The 20,275-nt window shown below is 39.1% G+C and overlaps 1 protein-coding gene across 6 annotated transcripts in view; it reads right to left on the bottom strand.

Annotated features, from left to right (window-relative positions):
• Positions 1–2,230: 2,230 nt before the first annotated feature.
• Positions 2,231–20,275, bottom strand: part of LOC124277595 (ecdysone receptor-like) — a 109,514-nt gene continuing 91,469 nt past the window's right edge. For all 6 annotated transcript variants that reach the window (XM_046713316.1, XM_046713317.1, XM_046713318.1 and 3 more), the window contains 2 exons: positions 8,651–8,873; positions 2,231–7,116 (listed from right to left, as the gene is read on the bottom strand). In XM_046713316.1, the coding sequence (XP_046569272.1) occupies positions 6,869–7,116; positions 8,651–8,873 (471 nt within the window). In that variant the 3' untranslated portion in view covers positions 2,231–6,868. The remainder of the gene's footprint in view (positions 7,117–8,650; positions 8,874–20,275) is intronic.

Raw genomic sequence — 20,275 nt, 5'->3', positions numbered from 1 at the left:
ATGTCCTGAATAGTGTATACACAGTGGTAAATATCCTGAAGGATGTATACTGAATTGTAAAGTTTCCTGCATACAAAGTTTCACAATTTCAGTGTATACAGCAGAGTGTTATTGGGTGCATAAAGACAATCGACACATCTGAGGACATACAGGTCGTCAGCAACTACTGTACATCTACACCATACTCGCGGTATGTACAAAGCCAGGTAGTAGAGAGGCAGCTTCATATGCCCAGGCTTCAACACCAGGTGTCGGGGATGCCATTTGCATATACTGAGGTTCCAGTTTGAATTGATATGCACATATATATGACGAGGTGACTGGCCACAGGAAGCTATAGCTGTTTTTGAATATATCTAAATGAGGTTATTTCACAGTGAAAGCGCATGAAATTTGTGTTAAGCGGTTAGTAATGGTATGTACAAAACTGCAAAAGAATCCTTCACTGGAACAGTCTACATAAGCAGCTTTAGATACACTGGGAACATACAACAGTGTTGTAGGAGGTATAGTCATGAATAAGTCTGGCTTCAACAGTGTTGCAGAGCTGAAGAAGGCCACAAGGGACAGACAGGATTGTTGCAGTTTGTATATACTTATAACATGTACAAAACCAGATTGAACACAATTTTGTTTCAGGTTTCTATATATAAACTCATGAATCAGGCAATGACTGATGTCTAACACTCTTGCAATTCATGAACATTGTTGTATAACAACATTGTTGCAGGCCATGAACACTGTCACATGAAAAAACATTGTTGCAAATCATGTGTACCAACATTGTTACAGGCTATGAATACTTTCATGTGTAACAACATTGTTCCAGTCCAAGAGCACTGTCACATGTAACAACATTGTTCCAGGCCAAGAACACTGTCATGTGTAACAGTGAGTGAGTGTCTTGGGTTTTATGCTGCTTTAAGCAATATTCCAGCAATATCATGATGGGGGACAATAGAAATGGGCTTCACACATTGTACCCACGTGGGGAATCGAACCTGGGTCTTCGGCGTGACGAGGGAACACTTTAACCACTAGGCTACCCCACCGCCCCTCATGTGTAACAACATTGTTCAAGGCCAAGAACACTTTCATGTGTAACAACATTGTTGCAATTAATGAACGCAGACATGTGTAACAAAACTGCCGCAGTCGCGGGCATCATGTGTAACAACATTGTAGTTCATGAACACTGTAACATGTAACATTGTTTCAAGTTACGAACAGTCACATAACATGCAACATTGCTGCAAACCATGAAAACAGTCATGAACATTTTTGCAGACTACCAGACACTTCACAACAACATAGTTTCAGGTCATACATAAAAAATGAGGTCATATACCATTGTCACGAGGTCAGAATCAGTGTCATTAGAACATTAGTTATGCAGTTTGATTCAAGTTCATTTTGGAAACTAAAATCAGTGATACATTGAAGCGGGGACTGCTGTTGGTATGGTTACCAGTGAGACTGAACACACAATAGGTTTCATTTATTGCTGAGTTGAAGTATATGTTTACAGTGATGACATGATGGATATCAGCATGACGTAATTACACCAAGAAAAAAAACATACCTCAAATTAAGATTAGAGCAACCATCCTTTGGGTCAGACCTTGGCCGTTCAGTGCTTTAACAGGTGAGGGAAACCCTGAGGCTGATAATACATTTCAAAGTTATTTTTAAATGAGACAATTTTATTTTGACTTCCCCAAATCACTCGGGTAATACGCATAAAAGTATTTTCATTATTTTTCCAAATCCTCAAACGATCCAGGAAGATGCAAGGGCTGGACCCCTCAGTTAAGAATCTACTTTAGTAAAGGATGTCCTTGTTCAGTGCACAGACTGCTATAAGATAACAAGTTGTGAAGATGCTGATGATGCTGATGCATGCAGTCTCAGTAACACATGTGGGTATGACAAGCGGCTGTTGTAAGCTGTGCGGACATAGAAGTAAGCTGATCCCAACAAGAACAACACTGAATCCTGAACCTTCCATTCAGTACACTTCCAAGTACCAGGTCAATGTGATACATAGTATTATATGTTCAGCTGTGAGTACCTCTATCATACGTGCGTTCCTCTTTTAAATTCTTTTCACAAATTAACCAAGTAATGATATGATACTGAAGCGACTGCTGTCAACAAAAATACTCTTCCACAACAGAAGTGCTGAGTACGACAATTTCACAATATCAGAACCCCCAAAATATTAAAAATCTTTAAAAATACTTCAGTCGGAATATCCATCAGCAGCCACAATGAAGCATTATAACTGATGACTATTCCAAGAATAACATGAGTGTTGTCTAATAGCACTGAGGCAGAGTCCTCTTACTGAAGTTAATGATGACGAACCTGATGCTCTCCAGAGAACTGGAGCGGCACTTGAATCACTATGTTTAGTAACCTAATACAGAATTATGTCTGAGTATTGTACAATGGTAAGTTTTTGTTCTATCAACATCTGCCCAACTTCAATCAGAGGATGCGGGGACACAAAGGGGTGCTCACAGTTGTTGCACAGCATGGACACAACACTGAATCACATAGTGTACATTAAAAGCCATTTTACAGTCATATAGTTGCTGCCCCAGTTCCCCTGAGGAGTTAAAGCCAAAATTCCCGACTTAGAAATCATTACAAATTGAAGGCACAATTTATTCAAGTGCAAGTTATGGCCCTACCACAAGGAGAGCTTGGTCATAAAAACTGCACTTTCTTTGTAGTCATCTACAACAGCCCCATCCAAGTCCAACATCCAACCCTTCTAGCCTTCATAGCAAGGGAACATGTCCTGAACATTACCTTGCCCAGTCCAAAACATGGATAGCATTAGTGAGTTTCTTGCTCTTGATAGATTCATGACACTTAAATAGCAGACTGTGTGGTTTAAGAGACATGCTACCCTTATAATTTACAAAAGAATGAAGCCATCTTTTATTTTTGATTCCAATTTCTTGTTACCATTGCTATTAGAAGTTCTGCATACCCAAAGAATGAAAAACATTAATGTATAAATAGTTTTAAGAATATGGCCATATTTGTTACAGCTGCCAGTTTCAGTCTCAAACCTATAGATCATGAAGATCACAATCCTGCAGCATAAGCTTTCCTGAAAGACGTTTCCTCAACATTGACCATCTTCCTCTCCTGTGGAAACCTCTGAGAGGAAGCTGCCTTTTTACAGTGAGTCAACTATAGTCTCGACCACTCAGCTCACTATTTATCAATTAGGCCAGTCCAATTTTATTTATTGTTTTACGGATCCACCGGTTGTATTTTTTCAAGAATAAGAAAAAAGAAAAGAAAATTAACTGTCCTCGCTGAATTTTTTTTTAAAAATTCTAATGTTTTTATAGGCCAAAAATGTAAATTTACAGGAAGAATTTTTAGATTGTAATTTGCTCCATATACACTTCATAAATTGCCAAAAGTAAAATACTGTTAGTATTTAAAAGGAATATTACTTTGATTGGTGATCACCCCCCCAGGTTTTCTGAGGACAAAAATCTGTAAAACAAGAAATAAAATTGGTCTGGCCTTACCATCATTTAATGTTACTTTCACACAAAGAGTTTCCAGGAAGCAGACAAATAACGGTGCCATTAAGTCTCAAAGGTCAGAACACTTCAGGTTTAAGTGCAGTTGTTCAACTTGCCTCCTGAGACAGGTTCTTGTCAATATTTCAACTGACAGAATATTCTTGAACAACTCAAACGATGGATGATTCCTGGTGTATGTCAGTCTGAATAACCTTCTTACACAAGGTCAAAATGGAAGTCGCAAGATGGCGAGACTCAAGGTAGGTTTCTGTTGGTGCAAGTTTTATTCTATCATACTTCTCATCTGTAAATACCAAACTGACATGTATTCTTTGTCTGAAGTTAGAACAATGGCTGAATACTCGTGTTAAGAGAAACTCTTTGCAAGAAATAACGAAAAGCATATCCTAAAGAGGGCAGCTGTATCTGGTCATTTATCAAGCAATTTATTTAATACATTAAAGTTTGATAAACAATGAGTGAATTCAATATTTTTACTTTGCAAAATTCTTTTACAGATCAATAATTATTTTTACCGTTGATTATACTTGCCCTGAAAAACAATTAGATTTTCCCCTTTTCAATAAATCTATCACAAGCCACTGCCACAGCGTAACTTTCTTCTGATGAAAGAGTAAGAAGACATGGATATGTACAGATATGTATGTTGACGTAAACTCAGGTTGGTAAACTGGCAGTGTAAGTCATCTTGTTTTCAGGGGCAACAGTTGCAGTAAATGACAATTCAATTCTCCATCTTCCAAGAAGAGAAACTTGACAGATGAGATCTGATGAGGTCTAACCTGACACAGCAAGGTATTACCAGGTATAGCTCACTCAAATTTGAAGCTCAATTTTTACAATGGTAATGATGCTTTTTTCAACAAGAAATCATAATTTGAAGTTTTCACTAAATTTTCAGTGTACTAAAACTCGAATAAATGTACAGCTTCTATCTAAAACTTGTTTGCAGTGTAAACCCTCCTAGAAATCAACAGCTCCATACTGGTCACAGGCAATGGGTTGTTTAAGAGGTCAGTCTTAAAAATTTGAAGAGAAAAATAACTATATTAACTGAAAAATCCCATCTTGATTGATAATATTGTTTCTCCTCTTAAACAACCCTTGCGATTGCCATAAAAATGTCTTCCAAAAGTAACATGAAGCATTAAAGCTGATTAAAATGCAATCTCCATTCATAAATATATATGTGTGTGTGTATATATATATATATTTCCACAAAACAAAACAACAAAAGAAAACAATTGAAACCAGGTGACAGGCAGGAGAAATGAAATGAATTGTTTACAAGGTCATCAGAAACTAAGCTGCCTTTTATAAAGTTCATCAATCTTGAAACAAATGGACGATGTTGAATACATAATGCTTATTGACAAATCCACACACAAGTCCATTGTCCCATAAGCTAGTACATGTGTCTTTCCATTGCCCAGCTTCAGGTCTTTGAATCATGGAGTCACATGACAGTCACATGACAGTCACATGACATACCTGACTCCATGTTGTCCATGATAATCCAGTGCGACACACGTAATTTGTCTTCCACAATCTGTCAACACCTTCATTTTTCAAAATCAGAATGTCAACAATAAAATTTCACTTCATATAAGCATAATTAAAAGAAATCAATCTTTCAACGTCACCTCCTGTACTGGCACACCATGCACCTAAATCCACTTTGATGAAAGATTATTTCACATTTACTCCCACTAAATGTCTTTATCGCTGAGCGGGATGTAATATTTGAATGATGCGTCACAGTTAAAATCAAATTTCACGACATCCAACGATCCTTGTCTTTGTGTGTTGACACACATGAAGTGTCAGTTTACACGTTCACTCGGAAACACTTGTGGCTAAATACTTACATGTTACATACACATTTATTGACGTCAATATTGTTTGTCGTCTCAGTTTCACTATATACATCTCACTGTACACAACTATACAATACTCTGCCGGGTGCTCTCTGTCAGATGGCCGTCAACTCACATCACAATTCTCTTTGACGCCCACGTCCTGTCACATCCCCTTGTCTCTGTCAGTGAACCACACATCGTCTAATAACAAGGTCATGTGGCTACATCTAGCATGCCCACATCCACATCACCACACCTGTGAAGTACCTCCGATGTTCTGATGTAGACAACAAGGTCATCCATGCCGCTTCTGTCTTCTCCACCTTATTGTAAGTATTGCCCTTCAATGTAGCGGTATTGACATGTGAAAGGAACACTGCTGAAGTTCACACTGAGAAGTGAACACACTTGGAGCTAGCTAGCTATTTCACAGAGAATATACAGATCCATTGAAGAAATGGTCATGTGGCTGATAATTCAACTTGCAAACATTCCTCAAAACATACTTGTCATCTTCCTAGGTATGGCGCGAGGAACATATTTACAAAGTATAAAGTTATATTCTTAAATTGTATATATTCACTTGAAATTGCAGACCCATATTGCCCCATCAACATCTTTTCTGATCAGGACTTTTCACCACTGCCTTCATCAGACTCTGAAGTTAACACCAGCAACACCTTGGTCTCCTCCAACCACTGTTTGATCCCCTCATCACTTTACAGGGGACTGATCAAGGCGTTTGTCATTGGTATGGAGCAGTTTTCTTTGATAAGGGGAACCCTTACTGATGATTTCTTTCTGTTTGAGATGAGCTCCTGTGAACTCCCTTTCCCAGATAGGTGACATGATTGATCTAGGACAGAAGTAATGAATCTGAGCTGAAGTACTGACACGGTTGGTGCATGGTTCAGTACACAAGAGTCACTATTTTGATAATCCTCCTTTCTGAAACTACCAATGAGAGACATTGACCTGTCCCAAATCATCACTGTGAAATTCTTTACTAAGTGAAGACTTCTGTCTGTAGCTGCTCACTCTCATTCTAAAATATCTGTTGCATGTTTTTCACAGAAATCATCTTAATATCAGTAACAAGAACAATGAACATGGCTGACATGACTTGATTATGCATATGAGGGACCACATTGACAGGCAGACATCTTTACTTGATGAAGACAATCTACAAGACAAGGATCTTCCTTCCACCAGACTGTTCCCCGAGTGACTCCTCCATTCCATATCAGTTCTGATGTCAGATGAACCATCTCACAGAAAACATCCTCCAAAGTAAATAAACCTCAACAGCAATTATGTTTCGATATATGACAACATTCACCAGGAAGCCAGGATGACGGTGACTGGGACCTGCTAGCAAGCATGCCAGATGCACTCACAGGACTTGGCTTAGAGTGTCACGGCCTCCGTGAACCACTATGGGTCCGTCTGGGCAACGTATGTCTCCATCATCAAGGATGGGAACTGTGTTCCGTCCATCTCCATATCGAGCAGCAAGTTGGAGTGCTCCACACTGATTGTTCGGAGATCTGACATGCGGGTCAGAAATTTGGCAAGTGCACTCCCACCACGAAGTCTTTTGGCGTTTTCATACGACTGTAGAGTTTCTACATAGTGAGATTGAATCTCTTCAACTTTCTGCTTGTCCTTCAGACCGGGCCGCTCTGCAAGACACAACAAACACATCAAGATACAAATAACCTGAAATACAGCCAACTGATTAGGCCATGTCTTAGCAATACAAGATCAAACCTCATTTTGAAGATGTTTTGATGGCATCATTTTGAAACCTACGGGAACCAATAGGATCAAGCATCATAACATGAGATTGGAACTCTTGATGTAAGGATTACGACATAGGGAAGCATGTGCAATTCAGTGATTGGCATCTCAGTGAGTGACTGGTATAATTTTATGCCGCTTTTAGCAATATTCCAGCAATATCACGGCAGGGGACACCAGAAATGGGCTTCACACATTGCACCCATGTAGGGAAACGAACCTGGGTCTTCAGCGTGACGAGCGAACGCTTTAACCATTAGACTAGCCCATGACATCACAGCATCAACAAATTAAGTGAGTCGGATCAACTGATGCTGCTAGTTGCCTCTTACGATAAAAACATAAGTTGCTGAAGACCAGTTCTAACCTAGAGTGAGTGAGTGAGTGAGTGAGTGAAAATGGTTTAATAATATTCCTGCGATATCACCAGAAATGATCTTCACACATTGTACACATGTGGGGAATCGAACCCAGGCCTACAGCGTGATGAGCAAACGCTTTAACCACTGGGCTACCCCACTGCCCCAGATATGATCAAGGTGGCCACAAAGATGCTAGGTTGTTAAAGGATACTGTAATGGCGCTGGAACTCACCTGTAGTATGTAGTATGTAGGTATGCAGTAAATCAATTATATGTCAACAAAGACAGACAATTGTTTTTGTCAGGATGGCCAATATGGACATTTTGAAATATTATGAATTAATACTGAGGACTAAAACAAACAATGAATTCAAATGATTTAAATAAAATATTATGTCATAAGCCTCTTAAATTATCACATAAAATGGAACACTTGTTGAGACACACTACTAACCAACAGACAGATTCAACAAAAATGGGTGAGGAAGACCCTTAACAAATCCAGCTTTCAAATCCAGCTAAAAATGTAAAATAATGGACACATCGATGCCCAATACTAACTTCACATGTAGCAAATTGCATTACAGTTTGAAAAGAACAGATGGAGTAATTAATGACAACAAAAAGCCTTTTTTTCAAAATGGTGCTCTTGACATTCCAAATGAGTCAGATTCAAAGTCAGATGTCATCATTGGGGGAAGACCAGCAAGATGAGTGAGGTTTCAGATGCATTTTTCCCATAATTTCTGAGGAAATGTTTACACTGATAGGAAATACATTTTGACTCAAAGAGCAAACAAAAGTCAAAATGGAGCAGGATTTGAGCAACATTACATGATACACATGTACCAAAGTTTATAGCATTTTGAACCAAATGACAAGATATGGCAATAAATAATTTGTTCATTCTGGTAAAACATGAAATTATTCAGCATTACAAAAGCTGACAATATTTACATTTTCTTATTTCTTACAGACAGACATCCTTTTGCCAGCTTATTTGCCAGCTTGTAAACTGGAAGACATGTCAAATATTGAGTTTAATCCTCCGTACCTGAGAATATCGCTATGGTAGTGATGAGAGCATACTCAGCATTGTCAGTCTTCAGCATGGCCATGTTGTCACAGAACTCGTACATCAGCTCAGCGTACCGCCCAAGCCCTGTTGCCTTCATATTGTCCAGGGTACAGGGCAAGCCATTGGCAAAGATTATGGCCTTGGAGTCTGCATCATAGCATCGGGCTGCCCTAATTGCCATACACTCACAGGATGCCGCCTGGAAAGTCAACATTATTATTATTATTATTATTATTCCTGTGTCTGAGAAGTGATTGGACCATAGATGAGATAGTTGTATGTTGTTTAACACCCCACTCAACAGTATGTCAGCGGTCTGTAAATAATCAAGTCTGGACCAGAAAATTCAGTGATCAACATCATGAACATCTATCTACGCAATTGGGATATGATGACATGTAGTCAACCAAGTCAGGGACCCTGACCACCTGGTCCCGTTTGTCGCCTCTTTACGACAAGCATGGGTTACTGAAGACCAATTCTAACCTGAAACTTCACAGGTTGGACTATAGGAGTGAGAGTGAATATATACTCATAAAAACGAATAAGGGACCACATGAAAGTACAAGTGTTCCTTTATTTATTTCAAGAATTTCACTCACAGTGCAACACATACCTTGTGAAGAAAACCTGGAAAAGAATAAAGGGACACTTGTACTTTCATGTGTTCCCTTATTTGTTTCCATGAGTATATTTGTTTATCATCCAGTAAGTAATATACCAGATATTGTGCAGCAGGGTATATACAGTAAATGAGGGCCACACAAAGCAGAGGTGACAACCTGAACCAAAATCCCCTGCATCAGGTTAACATAATAACACCAGCATATATTCATAATAAGTACGGAATGCTGGGATCCTATTCAGCCCCGAGACGACTACTCCGACCGTGTACGGGATAACCATTCATCAAGACAAGTAGTCCTGTACTAATACAGATAGTTTAAGATTTCGGTCTAAAATATGCAAAGGCTGAAACACAAGCATGTATAGCGGTTGCACTGAATCAGTTGACTATGCAGCAATCACATATACCAAACCTGGTTATTGCCAGTTGCCAGGAACTAGTGTTGGGAATCGGAAAGCAAATCCACTATTGAATATCGGAGGACTTGTGGTGAACGTTTATAATCGAAATACATACATTTTTAATGTAATCACCAATTTTAAGTGTTTTTCCCCAGGCTTTTACTAATTAATGGTTTTTTTTATGACTAAAACTGTCATGCAATGAAATGCACACATGCAAGTAAGACACTGGAATTGTAATCAAACAATAAAAGGGGTTAAAATTGTACAATGCACATAGCTTTACGCTGTTGAGCGCATGTTTATTCGTGAATATTCGTCAAATTTAATGGTTAGTTTACTTCATTCAAGTGTGTTACAGTCAGACCTCGTTAATACGAACACTTTGGTTTTTTAAAAAAAACGTTCGGATAGTGAAACGTTCGTACTGCTGAAACCACAGTATATGCACCGAGTTACTTCCCCTTGATATCTTTCCTTACTATCGAGACTCTGAGGTCATAGATGAAGCCTATGTTTATGAAGGAAATTATAATCCTACTGTTGATAAATATGAAGTTTATTTTTATAATGTTATTCAAAAACTATGGCGATTTTTTTCCATTTGTGACATGTCATAACATGCCAGTGCCTTTTAGGGCTCCTTTGCCTTTAGGCAGGAGACCTATTGTAATCGTTCGTGTTTTATTATTATTATTATTATTATTATTATTATTTATTCTTCCATACGCAGATTTTGTAACAGAGCTACAGAGAGCACCGCTGGACAGAATGCCTTGACAAAATCACCCAGATGCCCACCGAGGTGTAGATATCGGCGCTTTAAAATCTCTAGGCTGTAGGCCCAATAGCAAAGGGCAGATAATTCAAAATTAATTCAAAATTTCAATTTCAAATGCAAATATCTCCGTAACTAATGCTCCAATGTGTGCCAAAGTTCTTGAGCAGATGCTAATCAAAATGCCTACAATTTAAGCCTGGACGGCTCTAAGTCGCTAAAATGCACCGCTTTGGTCAGCTATGTTGAATTGAAGTTTTTGGTGATGTTTTTCAGCAGAATGCTGACTGCATACCTCCCAAAATGTGCTGCACTAAAACTACAAAGGGCTCACGGGTTTCAAACGCTGCATACTTTGTGTCTATGCATGTTTCTACACAGTAGCATCGCTCAAATGTGCCTATGTTTATATGATGGCGCCATATTGACGCTACTTTTGGGCAAAAGTTGTCTTCAAAAAACTTTCACGGGCTACTTTGCTATTTTGTGCCAAACGAAACTTACCACATATACAACACTTTAAACGCTTTGTTCTGAAGTTGCCTTTGGTTGTTGAACATTTTCTGTTCTTGGTCCTATGTCAAAAGTCACATGATCGCGGCGCCATATTGGATTGAAGATGTTTATCGAAATGTGCAGATTTTGTTGGGTAGGCATTTTCGCTAATCCATAACTCTGAATGTATGAACTGCAGAACGCTGTAAATGTGCAGATATACAATATATACCTCAAATATTAATGCCCATAAGCTATGTTGCGATATCTTTATTAGTTACGGATATCTAGATGTTTGCTTCTGTTGTTTACTTTGTACTAAAATGTATTTTCAAAAATCGAAAGGCGTCATAACTATTTCAACTATGCAGCTAGAATCTGGCCGTATCGTAGTAACTAAGTGTGTTGAACATTTTTGTTCTTGGGTGAATGTCAAAATGTGTATTGCTTGGCGGCCATATTGGATTTCATCCGATTCTGATGATACTACATTATAAACAGCATAGTTGCTCAAGTTCTGCACAGAAGGCAGTAAAACTTGGCAGTATGCATCAACATAAGATGCTTAACATTTCGTTTTCTTACATGCATATCAAAAGTTTGATCGCTTGTCGGCCATATGGCATTAAAATTGCACAAATGCATTATGTGTCCACAACGGCACAAAACAGCATATAACTCCACCACTATTGCCCCAATCGCTTCCATATTTGGTATGTGACTTGGTCATGAGATTCGATCATTTTGTCTGGTTGTCCCAGAGCGATATCTCTAGCCGTTTGGCCGCCATCTTGGATTGAAGTTTTTCATTTATCAGGTTGCCATAGCAACAACAGTTTAAATTCAAATGACTTGATTTTTACAGCATCGTTAGGCACAGTCAAGGGAATGCTGTGTGCAAAATCTCAACTCTGTGCATTTCATAGTTCCGGAGATATTAACTATACAGTATTTTGACGGACAGACATGCGGACAGTAGGCGGACATACTTGTCACTAAATCTGACCAGCGCATATGATACATCGGGTCTGGGCAAAGCAGAAACACTAATTCCTTTCACCCTACAGGTAATAACAACGGCGTCTTAGCTCGCCAAAAACGTGTTTTGTTTTGTGATGGACCAGTCAAATGACCTTGACCCCGTGACCTTGGTGACCTTGACCATTAGAAAGCATTTTCGACATTCTATCAAGTTCGGGGTCAAAACCGAAAAACTCAAAAATAACGATTTTTAATTAGGGCTCCTTTGCCTTTAGGCAGGAGACCTATTGTAATCGTTCGTGTTTTATTATTATTATTATTAGGGCTCCTTGCCATTAGGCAGGAGACCTATTGTAATCGTTCGATGTTTTTATTATTATTATTATTATTATTATTATTATTTATTCTTCCGCCCAGATTTTGTACCAGAGCTACAGAGAGCACCGCTGGACAGAATGCCTTGACAAAAATCACCCAGATGCCCACCGAGGGATAGATATCGCGCTTTAAAATCTCTAGGCTGTAGGCCCAATAGCAAAGGGCAGATAATTCAAAATTAATTCAAAATTTCAATTTCAAATGCAAATATCTCCAAAACTAATGCTCCAATGTGTGCCAAAGTTCTTGAGCAGACGCGCCAATCAAAATGCCTACAATTTAGCCTGGACGGCTCAAAGTCGCTAAAATGCACCGCTTGGCCGCCATTTTGGATTGAAGTTTTGGGTGATGTTTTTCAGCAAAATGCTGACGACTTTCCTCCCAAAATGTGCTGCACTGAAACTTCAAGAGCTACGGCTTTCAAACTTTGCATACTTTGTGTCTATGCACCTTACTACACAGTAGCATCGTCAAATGTGGCTATGTGTATTTGATGGCCGCCATGTTTGACGCTACTTCTGGGCAAAAGTTGTCTTCAAAAACTTTCACGGGCTTCTTTGCCATTTTTGTGCCAAACCAAACTTAGCACATACAACACTTTAAACGCTTTGTTCTGAAGTGGCCTTTGGTTGTGGAACATTTTCTGTTCTTGGTCCTATGTCAAAGTCACGTGATCGCGGCGGCCATATTGGATTGAAGATGTTTATCGGAAATGTGCAGATTTTGTAGGGTAGGCATTTTTCGCAATCCATAACTCTGAATGTATGAACTGCAGGACGCTGTAAATGAGCAGATGTACAATATATACCTCAAATATTATTGCCCATAAGCTATGTTTGCGATATCGTGATTAGTTACGGATATCTAGATGTTTATTTCTGTTGTTTATTTTGTACTAAAATGTATTTTCAAAAATGGCAGCGTCATTACTATTTCAACTATGCAGCTAGAATCTGGCAGTAATGCAAGTAACTTGGTATGTTGAACATTTTTTGTTCTTGGGTTCATGTCAAAATGTGTATTGCTTAGGCGGCCATATTGGATTACGTCAGATTCTGATGATACTACCTTATAAACAGCATAGCTGGTCAGGTTCTGCACAGAAGGCATTCAAACTTGGCAGTATGCATCAACATAGGATGCTTAACATTTTAATGTTCTTACATGTATTTCAAAAGTGTGATCGTTTGGCAGCCATATGGCATTGAAAATTGCACAAATGCATTATGTGTCCAAAACGGCATAAAAGCAGCATATAACTCCACCACTATTGCTCCAATCGCTATCATATTTGGTATGTGACTTGGTCATGAGATGCCGATCATTTTGTTTGGTTGTCCCAGATCGATATCTCTAGCCGTTTGGCCACCATCTTGGATTAAAGTTTTTCATTTTCAGGTTGCCATAACAACAACAGTTGAAATTTAAATGACTTGGCTTTTACAGCATCGTTAGGCACAGTCAGTGGAATGCTGTGTGCAAAATCTCAACTCTGTACATTTCATAGTTCCGAGATACTAACTATACAGTATTTTGGCGGACAGACATGCGGACAGGCGGCGGCAGACATATTTGTCACTAAATCTGACCAGCATATGATACATCGGGTCTGGGCAAAGCAGAAACACTAATTCCTTTTACCTAGAGGCAATAACAGCGGCGTCTTAAGTCGCCAAAAACGTGTTTTGTCCTGCGACGGACCGGTCAAATGACCTTGACCCCCGTGACCTTGGTGACCTTGACCATTAGAAAGCATTTTTTGACATACTATCAAGTTCGGGGTTAAAACCCCGAAAACTCAAAATAAAGCGACTTTATTAGAGGCTCTCCTTGCCATTAGGCAGGAGACCTATTGTAATCGTTCGTGTTTTTATTAGGGCCCTGCTAAAAGGCAGGAGACCTATTATATCGTTCGATGTTTTTATTATTATTATTATTATTATTATTATTATTATTATTATTTATTATTCCAGCCGGATTTTGTACCAGACCTACAAAGAGCACCGCTGGACAGAATGCCTTGAAAAAATTCACCCAGATGCCCACCGAGGGGGGGTACATATCAGCTTTAAAATCCCTAGGCTGTAGGCCCAATAGCAAAGGGCAGATAATTCAAAATTAATTCAAAATTTCAAATGCAAATGCAAATATCTCCAAAACTAATGCTCCAATGTTTGCCAAAGTTCTGGAGCAGATCGCTAATCAAAATGCCTACAATTTAAGCCTGGTCGGCTCAAAGTCGCTAAAATGCACCGTTTGGACGCTATGTGTGGATTGAAGTTTTTGTTGATGTTTTTAAGCAAAATGCTGACTGCTTTCCTCCCAAAATGTGCTGCACTGAAACTACAAGAGCTACGGCTTTCAAGCGTTGCATACTTTGTGTCTATGCATGTTCCTACACAGTAGCATCGTCAAATGTGCCTATGTTTATATGATGGCGCCATATTGGACCGCTACTTTTTAAAAGTTGTCTTCAAAAACTTTCACGGGCTTCTTTGCCATTTTGTGCCAAACTAAACTTAGCACATACAAGCTTTAAGCGGCTTGTTCTGGAAGTGGCCTTTGGTTGTTGAACATTTTCTGTTCTTGGTCCTATGTCAAAAGTCACATGATGCGGCGGCCATATTGGATTGAAGATGTTTATCGGAAATTTGCAGATTTGGTAGGGGTAGGCATTTTTAGCAATCCATAACTCTGAATGTATGAAATGCAGAATGCTGTAAATGTGCAGATATACATTAGATACCTCAAATATTAATGCTTATAAGCTATGTTGCGATATCTTGATTAGTTACGGATATCTAGATGTTTGCTTCTGTTGTTTACTTTGTACTTAAATGTATTTTCAAAAAATCGCAGCGTCATAACCATTTCAACTATGCAGCTAGAATCTGGCAGTCGCGTAGTAACTCAGTGTGTTGAACATTTTTGTTCTTGGGTGCATGTCAAAATGTGTATTGTTTACGCCATATTGGATTTCGTTAGATTCTGATGATACTACATTATAAACAACATAGCTGCTCAAGTTCTGCACAGAAGGCAGTAAAACTTGGCAGTATGCATCAACATAAGATGCTTAACATTTCTTGTTCTTATATGCATATCAAAAGTTTGATCGTTTGGCGGCCATATGGCATTGGAAATTGCACAAATGCATTATGTGTCCAAAACGGCATAAAACAGCATATAACTCCACCACTATTGCCCCAATCGCTTCCATATTTGGTATGTGACTTGGTCATGAGATGCCGATCATTTTGTCTGGTTGTCCCAGAAGCGATATCTCTAGCCGTTTGGCCGCCATCTTGGATTGAAGTTTTTTTCATTTTCAGGTTGCCATGGGAACAGAAGTTGAAATTCAAATGACTTGATTTTTACAGCATCATTAGGCACAGTCAAGGGAATGCTGTGTGCAAAATCTCAACTCTGTGCGCTTCATAGTTCCGGAGATACTAACTATACAGTATTTTGACAGACAGACATGCGGACAGACGGCGGACATATTTGTCACTAAATCTGACCTGCGCGATATGATACATCGGGTCTGGGCAAAACAGAAACACTAATCCCTTTCACACTAAAGAGGCAATAATAACGGCGTCTTAGCTCGCCAAAAACATGTTTTTGTCTTGTGACGGACCGGGTCAAATGACCTTCATCCCCATGACCTTGGTGACCTTAACCATTAGAAAGCATTTTTGATTTACTATCAAGTTCGGGGTCAAAACCCCGAAAAACTCAAAATAACGATTTTATTAGGGCTCCCTGCTAAAAGGCAGGAGACCTATTGTAATCGTTCGTGTTTTTATTATTATTATTATTATTAGGGCTCCTCGCTGCAAAGCAGGAGACCTATTGGAATCGTTAATGTTTTTATTATTATTATTATTTATTATTCCTTGCGTATTTTGTTCACACTCGTACAAAGAGCACCGCTGGACAGAAACTGTCGAGAAAAATTCATGTGGATGCATCAACATGAACTGGTGCATATCAAAATCCAGCTTACTAGGCCCTATAGCAAAGGGCAGATAAATCAAAATCAATTAAAAAATTCAATTTCAGCAGCAGATATCTGCAAAACTACTAATCCAATGACTACCAAATGTCTTGAGCAGATGCGCCAATCAAAATGTCTACAATTTCGCCTTGACCGGTCGAGTCGCTTAAAATGCACCGCTTGGCCGCTATTTTGGATTCAAGGTTTTGGTGATGTTTTTCAAGCAAAATCCTGACTACTTTTCTCCCAAAATCTGCTGCACTGAAACTACAAGGGCTCACGGCTTTCAAACTTTGTATATTTTGTGTCTATGCAACTACCTACACAGCGGCATCGTCAAATGTGGCTATGTGGATATGGGATGGCCGCCATATTGGATGCTACTTCTGGCAAAAACTTGTCTTCAAAATCTATTTGAGACGCGGGCTCGAATGAAAGAAAAAGAGTGCCAAACAAACTGACCCTGAACTCAAGGCACACTAAGCTAAAAATCACGCAAACAGTCTTCCAACAACGCATTACCAGTCATCATAGATAATACTTATATTCAAAACCCATAGTTTTGATAGATTTAATAAAATAGGGACTTCTTTATATCACCGACGGCCCAGGGGATACATTGCCGAATGTGTCATAAGTTTCATCGACATTTACGGCACGGCAGATTACCCGTGGAAAGCATGCGACAGTCTGAAGAAAAGCGCGCGGGGACGATTATAGCCGGCTCCTTCAAACGCACTGTTTGTTATCGATTCTACACAGACGAGGCAGGTTGTGCACATTTATTCACCGTGTCAGCATGATAGCACTTGAAAAGTAATAGGTAAGTATGCAGTCATAACATCTACATCTATATCTACATATCAACATGTGCATGGGAAGCCTTGGCTTACACTTTGCCTGGGCTTAATTTCCCATCATGATATGTCCTATAAAGAGACTACCACAGCAAAGCGTGGTCCACGGTAGATATGGGAGACGATGTCAATTTCAAATTGACAATGACGTAAAAGCTGTCCAGCGTTGATATGCGCCAACGTGGTGTTATTGTCGATTACACAGATATAATCTTTCATGTATTTAACAAGAAGACATTTACAGTGCAGTAGAGGTGTGGATATCTTCATTGTAATTCAATCTTTTGTGGGGGTGCGTCTTTAGGCAGCTTTTAAAGATTGTCAATGAATGAGCGTGCGGGTCATAGTAAATGCTTGTAGCTGTGGTCTAAGGGGTAACTGTGGTCTAGCTGAAGGAAGGGGCTAGTAAAATTATGTCCACACCCATCACTCGCCCGGCTTTGCAATTCCGAAGGGTAACGCGCAGCTTGCCAATCAATTCTGTCTTGTGCAGTTTGCATGGATTTGAAAACTTCATATGTGACCTTCATCGAGCTGTTACGTGTATTTCCAGTATATATATACCTGCTCGATTCACTATTCATTTGCAACAGCCCGAGTGTAACAGTGTAATAGAAACTAATACAAACTACTGGAAGTACCTTCATTGCTGTGAAATCACAAGTTCACTTTGCGTCAGCGTTAGAGTGAGTGACTGAGTGAGTTTAGTTTTACGCCGCACTAAGCAATATTCAAGCTATATGGCAGTACTTTATATCACCGACGGCCCAGGGATACATTGCGAATGTTTCAAAAGTTTCTCACACATTTAGGGACGCGGCAGATTACCCGTGCAAAGGCATGCAACAGTCTGTAGGAAAGCGAGAAGACGATTATGGCTGCTCCTTCACAGGTACTGCTACTGTTTGTTATCGATTCCCGACACACGCAGGCATGTTGTACACGCTTATTTACCGCGGACAGCACGGATAGTAATGGAAAACTAATACGTAAGTATTCAGTCACATGTTCATGACATCTACATCTATATCTACATCTCAACATGTGCATGGGATTCCTTGAAGCCACTTTGCCTACTTAATTTTCCCCTTATGATATCTCCTATAAGTTGAGTTGAGTTGGGCTTTCCGTCACATCGGCATTATTCCAGCCATATAGTGACGAAAACAAGTCTGCATTAATAGACATTGTAAGTACACAGTCAAAATGTGTTTTATTTCAAAAACCTATATATTCATTACAGTGTCATTTAAAACAGAAAAAGTCATAGCAATAAATTTAAAAGCAGGCAATTTGTTAGTCACATTACACATTTTACAATTTATGATACAGACTTCCTTCAGGTAGTTCACTATCAGATGAGCGCTCACGCAGGAGAACAACATATCTCCTATAAAGCTACTACCACTGCAAAGCGCGGGACCACGTGCAGATATGGGAGACAATGTCAATTTCAATTGACAATGACGAGCTAGCTTACACACAGTTATAATACACTGCAGTAGAGGTTTTATATCTTCATTGTAATTCAATCTTTGTAAGGGGTATGTCTTGAGGCAGCTTTTAAAGATTGTTAATGAATGGGCGTACCTGGTCATGGTAAAAGTTGTAACTGTGGTCTAAGGGGTAACCCTGGTCTAGCTGGAATGAAACACTAGTAAAAAGCGCTCAACACTGCCCACTCGCCGGCTTTGCAATGCCCAAGGAGTAATACGCTTTGCTAACAATTCGGTCTTGTGCAGTTTAATTCACAGGTGATCTAACATGGGGCATATGCATGTTTTAAGGAAAACGGGCGCAAGCCTTGTTGACTATGTATAGTGTTCATGTAACTTGTCCATCGTGATACAGACTTTGACATCGCTTGACACCCCCCCAGTCTGACGATTTTCCTATCATAACTACTTTTAATGTTAGGCGTGTAAAGGTATCATTTGAGCATGATGAAGTGAATGTGAAATGTGTTTATGATGTTCCTAAGTTTGTGTGGAGAAAGGACAAATGTGACGAATATATGCGTATTATTGCTGAGTCTCTTACATCCCTTGATGTTGATAAGTTCACTAGTATACTGCAGGAAAGAGTTGACTCTGCTGTGGAGGTGCACACAGCACACAGGTGGTGATGCAGAATGGTGCTGTATCGTGTGGTCTATCGCCGTGGTAGCAGGTCTAGCTGTGGATCAGTGGCTAAGTGGTTTGATAAAGAGTGTAGGGATATGGACGGCTAATAAATTTAGTGTACTGGATGATTTTAGATTGACTGGGAACAAGGCTGTTCTACCGGAGAATTGCAAACTGAGGAATAGTTACAGATCGTTATGCGTCGGAGGAATCGAGAAGTGTCATTAGGAGTCAATTTTGGATATCTGATTTTTAAATGTGGTTTTGCCGACCTGTAACCGTAGAAACAGTAAATAGTCCTGACATTTTATTTTGGCGTTTTATTAGGCATATAAAATACTTTGTGGACGGGTACTTTGAAGCAATATTTCTCACCAGATTTAATATATTCTAGCACCTGACTTATATTTTGCTGATGAAATTGCAAAATCTTGTTATTGAAACAAAAATAGTTGCTTTTAATTCTGTTGGTCTTATTTCAAGAAATCACAACCAAATTCATTTGGGTTATAGTGCTATGGCAATGAACATTGAGCTGGAACTTGTATGAATATTTTAAGTCAAATTTACACCAGTTGAACCACCAAAGTGAACACAGTGAATGACGTCTATTCAACTGGACTGGTTCGATGTTTGTGCTGGTGGAGTGGAATTTCCAAGATTCATCACAAGCTCGGTAACAATTTAAGTATATCAACAAATTTCAGGGTAATTAGTTAGATCACTGGAAACGTTTGTTCTGGGTTATTTTGAGAGACAGACTTGTTTTGATTAATATCATGTGAATCACAGTGTGAATCTTGCATCTTTTTTAGCTAAGGTTACCAAATTGTCGTTTTTTTTGACAGTTTGAACAGGTTGTTTGGTTTTTTTTTCCGAGACAGCAAATGATATTCTTAACTCCAGATCCAAGTATGGAAGATTTCTATAAACTAATCTGAACTTACAGGACGCTTAGTA

Source organism: Haliotis rubra, unplaced genomic scaffold (assembly GCF_003918875.1).
Source record: "Haliotis rubra isolate DU_JTF1 unplaced genomic scaffold, ASM391887v1 Scf224, whole genome shotgun sequence".
Lineage (NCBI taxonomy): Eukaryota > Metazoa > Mollusca > Gastropoda > Lepetellida > Haliotidae > Haliotis > Haliotis rubra.
Note: the sequence above shows the minus strand (reverse complement) of the source record. Positions and strands in the feature narration are given on the sequence as shown.